The 6,780-nt window shown below is 31.4% G+C and overlaps 1 protein-coding gene across 1 annotated transcript; it reads left to right on the top strand.

Moving 5' to 3' along the window:
* The first annotated feature begins 404 nt into the window (after nucleotides 1–404).
* On the top strand, nucleotides 405–5,286 carry LOC100804088 (uncharacterized). Its single transcript, XM_003533113.5, has 12 exons — nucleotides 405–788; nucleotides 1,047–1,095; nucleotides 1,726–1,872; nucleotides 2,725–2,858; nucleotides 2,951–3,020; nucleotides 3,152–3,242; nucleotides 3,622–3,691; nucleotides 3,810–3,905; nucleotides 4,002–4,101; nucleotides 4,474–4,557; nucleotides 4,657–4,748; nucleotides 4,954–5,286. The coding sequence occupies exons 1-12, from the start codon at nucleotides 516–518 to the stop codon at nucleotides 5,083–5,085; spliced, it is 1,338 nt and encodes a 445-aa protein (XP_003533161.1). The 5' UTR covers nucleotides 405–515; the 3' UTR covers nucleotides 5,086–5,286.
* The last annotated feature ends 1,494 nt before the right edge of the window (nucleotides 5,287–6,780 follow it).

The following is a 6,780-nucleotide window of genomic DNA, read 5'->3' as shown; positions in this document are numbered from 1 at the left end:
AGGTCATGTTCATTTTAATTTAATTAACATTTGATTTTTCTGTTATTTCGTGTAACTAACCAATCTTATTTTGTGATATGACATGTAGATTTTTGGTGAAGTTGGTAAGGTATATGCTATCAAGTGGAATATAACATTTGGTTGACAAAGACGAAAATTATTATCAAAAAGTTGTGTACAACAAAGATTTGAATCAACCCGCCATTGTAGTAGGGTGGACAATACTATGAGATTTTTATCAGCTAACCAGAAATCATCTTGTATCCTTGCATCATTATGGTAAGAGTGCATTTAACGAGAAAATTAATTATTTAACGAGAAAATTAATTTGTCTTATTCGTAGTGTAAAATTCTCCCGTGAGTCATATAATACGAGTGTGCATTGGAGACTCGTCTAATCTGACAAGAAAAAGAAAAGCACCAAAGAAGGGGAAATTTAAGAATAAATAAATAAAAATCTGCGGATTTATCCGTTCGCAGGACTATAGAACAAGGGCCTGATAGAGAATGGGAGTATGGCTCTCAGATATTTCTGCACTACAAATATTTCAACCCAACATCATCATCATGCTTCTGTTATAACTCTTGTTTCTTCTTCTCTTTCTCTAACAAGCACACGCATGCAGAATTCCATACCTGCTGCGAGAAACAGCAAGAACAAGTTTATTACTGCTGAGAACGTGAAGAGCCTCGTTAGCACGGTCGTGCTTCCTTCCATTTCATCCACTCCACTCGAGTCTCTCCACAGAGGCAACTGGGTCAAGCTCATTTGTGGTGCAAGCTTTGAGGTATATATGCAAACTCAACTTGTCCCTTTCTTTGAGTTTCTCATACTTATAATATTATAATATGTTTAAGTCCCAATAAACGAATTTTCATTTGGGTCATGTCATCACTTCACTTAACTGACGACATGAACTCATGACAAAAGTTTTAATATATTAAGCACTTAAAACAAAATTCATATCATTTATTAATATCTTAAAGGTATTTAAGTCTATATTATATTATTCACTCTCTCACTCTGTATATATATATATATACAGGATGTTGTTGATATCAGAAATCTCAGTCTGGTTTACACTCTTGCTGGAGGTAAGGTCTTTTATAACTATAAGTTTTTAGGATTAATATTAATATAACAGAAGATACATGCATGATAAACATTAATCAGCATGCTGTGGTTTTTCCTTTTATTTTTGGGGACAATTGAAGCTTCTTTGTGCAATACTTTCCCTGAGAATATATAAATCATTTGTTTCTGAAACAAAAATTATGCCTATTGGGTTTTCATTGCAGAGAAGAATTATTTGTAATAAGTAATTTCTTAGGTGCTTTCAGAGCTATTCTCTCGGATCAGAATTAGTTTCATTCTGATATTACATGGATTATCAAGGTGAAACACCAATTCTGATTAGAGAGCAATACCAAAAGCACCTAAGGAATTGCATACAATATTTTTCCTTTCATTGTCTCAATTATACATAGCAGTAAATTTGTGTCGTATAACCGGTTGGTCATGGGTTTGAATCTGGAAATAGTCTATTTGCATATGCAAAGTTAAGGCTGCGTACAATAACCCTCTCCAATACCTTCCGCGAGGAGCCTACGGCCATTGGACATTAGTTTTCATTGTCTCAATTAGGCAAACTTGATCTTGTAAGGAACTCATTGACTTAATAAGGGATATGATCCTGTGATTTTAATTGGATTATTTGGTTGCAGTTGACTGCATTGACTGTGCTGCTGATGCATCGGTTCTTAGTGCTGTGAATGAAGGAATTGAAGCTGCAAGAGATATTGTATGCCTTAGAAGGCCCTGGGTGATGATCAGTGTCAATGATGATAAAGATCTTCATTTTCGTAAGGCTGGTAAGTTCTAATTGGGCTTATTTGTATTCATATGTCAGGATCATCCTAGATTAGAAATCTAGTGATTTAGTTTGATATGCAATGCAAATATAGTCTGGTTTTTCATGTTATGTGCAAGACATCAGTGTTTTAATTATCATGGTTGAATTCTTCGGTTAAAATTATTTTAACATTGAAAACTTTTAGATGCAGAACATAGTTTACATATTTGATTGTGAGTACTTTTAGTGTATAATTTGGCTGATTGGTTGTTCCTTTAACCAAAACTATGTCATTCTTTTATACTCTTACTGATGATATGGAACATATGTGTCCAATTTTAGGACTTGAATATGAGTCAAATAATTCCCAAGTTGAAGAAGTCTACTTGCTGACTATGTGGTGAGAGACTTATTTACTTCAACATTGATGAAGTGGCAGTTTAATGTCTAAAATATGAACTTGTACTCCTTGTTAAATTCATAATCTTGACTATAGGGCTATGATCATGCAGGAGTTATACTAAAAACAGAACATCGATTAAAGATGTTATTCCTCTTATGCTGGGGGTTTTATTTTATATTTCCTATGTTGTTCCATCACTTCCATGGAGTAAAGGGTTGTCATAGGTGGAATGCCATGTTACCTTGAAAGTGTGGCCATCTCTTATGTTCATCATATTAAAAACGTGGAATGGCATGCCACACCAAAAGTATGACCATCTTTTATGATCATCAAATTAAAAGTTTTCTCAAATGACAAAGATTGAATATGATGCATTTGGTTTAAGCACTAATCTTAACAAATATAAAGCATAATATATCACTTACATACTAGCAATTAATGAATGTTGAATTAATGTCTTTTGAACAGAATTTGATCCAGAAGACTGTCCAGCAGACTGTTCACGGCCTTGTGAAAATGTGTGCCCTGCTAATGCAATAACATTCCAAGGGAAATCTACTTCAGTAATTTCACATAACACTGAAGCACCAAGAGTACTGAAGGTTTTAACTTGATTTTACTTAATTTATAGCATACAAGCAGCTATGTTTTTAGAAATCAAAAGGTGTAATGTTCAATTGGCTTGAACATACAGGATGGAGTCATAACAGAACGTTGCTATGGCTGTGGTCGCTGTCTTCCAGTTTGCCCCTACGATAAAATAAGTGGGATATTTTCCAGTTCCATCTGTGATTATATGTCCTTAACTCTTAATTATTTAGCTCAATTTTGTTTAGTTACTATCTCCATGATATTATTTGTTTTTCAACAATATATATTTTTTGTAATGACCCAGGAGAGGTAACATATGTAAGAGATGCTATTACAACTGCTGATCTCATCAAGAGAAATGATGTTGATGCTATGGAGATTCATACAAGTGGAAGGTAATATTAATTATCAAATTAATTATATCAAATAATACACGGATATAACTGTAATCCCTTTGGAAATATGTTTCATGATTGATATGCCAAGAATTTTATCAATCACATAATGTAATAAAGGGATAATTCTCAATTTCCATATACATGTAATGTGTTCACCAAGTTTTCTGTGCTTGGGGCATTGCTCAACCATGTCCCCATACATGGGTTTTCTGTTTTCTTTTCATATTTCAAAGGAAGGGATTGGATTATGATTCAGTTGATTTAATGAATAGATCAAACCTCAGTTGTCAGTAATTTGATATGCGCTATTTCTATGATGATGTACGTTTGATATCTCTGAATCCATTTCCTTATATGACCTGTGATACTTTTATAGACAGAGTACTTTGTTCAAAGAACTCTGGAGTGCTCTAGGAGAATCAGTAGGATATTTGAAGCTCATAGCTGTAAGTGGTGCCTCCAATATATTCTAATATTTTAGGGGTATAACTGTATAAGTAACTTTTCAGTGAATACTTAGCCTCTTGGCATTTGAGTGAAGAATTTACTGTTGAAATAATCCAGGTTAGCTTACCAAACGGTGGTGATTCAACAATATCCTCTATGAACAAAATGTTCTCTATTATGAAACCCAATCTTCAAAGCTTCAACTTATGGCAGGTGTGCCTTTGAACATTCTCAAAATAATTTTTATAAGCCAAATTTTATTCCATATTTCTATTAACAAGTCCATCTTTTTTCTTATATAAACTCAAGTTAGATGGTCGTCCTATGAGTGGAGATATTGGGCGAGGAGCAACTAAGGAATCAATTGCCTTTGCTGTTCAATTGGCTAAAGCAAAAGAAAGACCTCCTGGTTTGTATTTATAAGTTACTCCCTCTTTTGCCAAAAAACAAAACTTATTTCACACTAAAAGAGTTAATTTATTTCATTAAATTGTGTCATTTGATCATTTCCAATTATAAACCAATCATTTTCCTAAATTATCCTTCATTGGAACTTGATATTAAGCATAATCTCCCTATTAAATGAAGAGTATTTTGTACAGAATCTCATTAAATGAAGCAAAAGTAGTCAAGTTTGCTTATAAAAGAGAACAAAAAAAATGTTTTTTTTTTGCTTATAAAAGAGAACGGATGGAATATAACTCAATTTATGGTCCCTTGAAGACCTTCAAGATTCACATCTATCCTAATTCTATTAGTTTTTGTGTCCCTTAATATGTAGGTTTTCTTCAACTTGCTGGTGGAACTAACGCTCACACAATTGATGGGTTGAAAAAAGAGGGACTCTTTCAAACAACTATTTCTGGTAATGTCCCCCACTTTGTTCCTTTGTATGTTCTCTTGTTATTCACTCTTTTCTTCATTGCATTATAATTAAACCTTCTTTTTGGTTAAATTTTCCTAGAATACTTACATGATGATACGTCAACAACAAGCTCATCTGATTCATCACATGCTTTAATTAGCGGCATTGCTTATGGTGGCTACGCACGGAAGGTAACACGTAATTTATACCCCAATTTTGTTTCCACCCTTATTTTCTTTAGTTAGTTAAGCGTATTGATGTGAGTTACATGTTACATAAACTGTGTAGTTAGTTAATAATAATACATTATTGGCTTATAAAAAAGAGACACATCATGTGACTATATATGGCATGACAATTTATCAAAAATCTCACTATGTACATATTTTTTTTCAGATTGTTGGAAGAATATTGAGATCAATGCAATCCCAACATGGTGCAGCTGCTTCAATTGAGGAACATCCCCAGCATCTCTTGATGGCTCTTAAGGAAGCACTTGCATTGGTGGGGCCTATTAAATGTCTATGATTGATGACAATTTCACAATCACCCTTGATGGTTGTATTTGCAAGTGTAGCTACCTAGGAAGAATAGAAACTTGTTAGAAAATAGTAATAATTGAGGACAATTGGATCATATATGGCTGTTAATAATGGAGGAAGAATAGAAACATGATATATTTGTTACACTTAATAATTAGAAATCAAAAGATTTTTAAATTAAGTTAAATAACTGTTTATAACGTTACATATTAAGAATTAATTATTTTTAATGTATTTGTCCAATTAAGTTATATACTATACTTTTAATAAATGTTATTTTCTATTGATCCTTCTTCGTTAATGTTAGCATTATAATAGCATATAGTTTTACTGATTTGTGAAAACCAAATTATAATGAGAGAAAATGTTCAATTTAACATAAATACGTACAAGTTAATAGATGAGTATGCAAATATGCAGCTTGTTTAGGATTTAATTTGACTCGATTTGTTTAACAAACATATTGGACTCAAACTTTTGAAAGAAAAAAAAAACTTTTTAGTTAAAGAGGTTAGATCATATATCTTAAAAAGAGACTATTAAGCCTGACATATAACAAAAAAATACGCACGTTCTCATCCTCTAAATTAAATTAAAGTTACGATCATGATATAGAAGTTAGAACAATTTTTCACCTGTTTATTTTTTATTTTTTAATAATAGATTTAAGGATTCGCGGAACACGAGCATGGTCCCTCGTTTCCCATGCTACGCATATTTTTTACTTAAAAATGGGTCTCCATTACTCAATTTTTTATACATTATTTTTTCCTGGCACATCACAATATGACATTGCTATTAACAAAAATTTGGAGTGACGTTCAAGGCATATAAGTTCCAATCATTTGAGAATGAGACATACACCAAAGAAAATGTAAAGAGTAGTATTGTAGTAAGGTACCATATATTTGTCATTTGAAGTTTGAGCATTGCTTTACACCAATGCTCGTAACTATAAGTACTTTTCTTGTGTTTATTTATTTATTATTATTATTATTATTATTATTATTATTATTTATACAAATAGTGTAAAATTATGCTTAAATTATTCAATCAAGGCCACATTGACTTACACTTCAACAAATATAATAATCGTTTTTAAGATAAGTGTATTAATCAAACATAATTCAGCTAAGACTATTAATTGTTGTTTAAAAGATTAGTTAATTATAACTTGTAGTTAATAAATAATCTATATGGTCTTTAAAAAGGTTTAAAATTTGTAATGTGGCTATCGTGCTGAGTTGATTATAAATATGATTTATAAACACAAGTTTTACAAATTTTAATACTTTAAGTCTTTAAATGAGATTCAGTTTATTTATTGATGTGTATTATATATTAATCTAAATATTATGAGTAACTCTAATTTTCACCAAAAAAATGAGTAACTCTAACATTATTTATATTTATATTTTATATTTATAAATAAAAATAACATTATAAAAAATAATAATACATGTATTACCAACCCGTGGATTCCATAGAGATGGCAGGAAATTATGCGGGAAGTTTAATTATTAATTTTTCTTCTTCTTTTTGTACTGAGGAGGGCCTAGGCCCAATTTAATTTAGTATTATTATGTTTAGCATGTGTTGCACGAGGAATGATTTTTTCTGTTATAGGAGAAGTTGCATATAGTTAATTTTATAGAAGAAGTATTGATAGCATTATCATATA

Source organism: Glycine max, chromosome 9 (assembly GCF_000004515.6).
Source record: "Glycine max cultivar Williams 82 chromosome 9, Glycine_max_v4.0, whole genome shotgun sequence".
Taxonomy (NCBI): domain Eukaryota; kingdom Viridiplantae; phylum Streptophyta; class Magnoliopsida; order Fabales; family Fabaceae; genus Glycine; species Glycine max.
This window is presented reverse-complemented; position numbering and strand designations above follow the sequence as displayed.

Coding starts and splice junctions, on each gene's coding strand:
- LOC100804088 (XM_003533113.5), top strand. CDS start 516: ATGGCTCTCAGATATTTCTGCACTACAAATATTTCAACCCAACATCAT. Junction 789..1,046: donor TTTGTGGTGCAAGCTTTGAG/GTATATATGCAA, acceptor ATATATATACAG/GATGTTGTTGATATCAGAAA. Junction 2,859..2,950: donor AAGCACCAAGAGTACTGAAG/GTTTTAACTTGA, acceptor TTGAACATACAG/GATGGAGTCATAACAGAACG.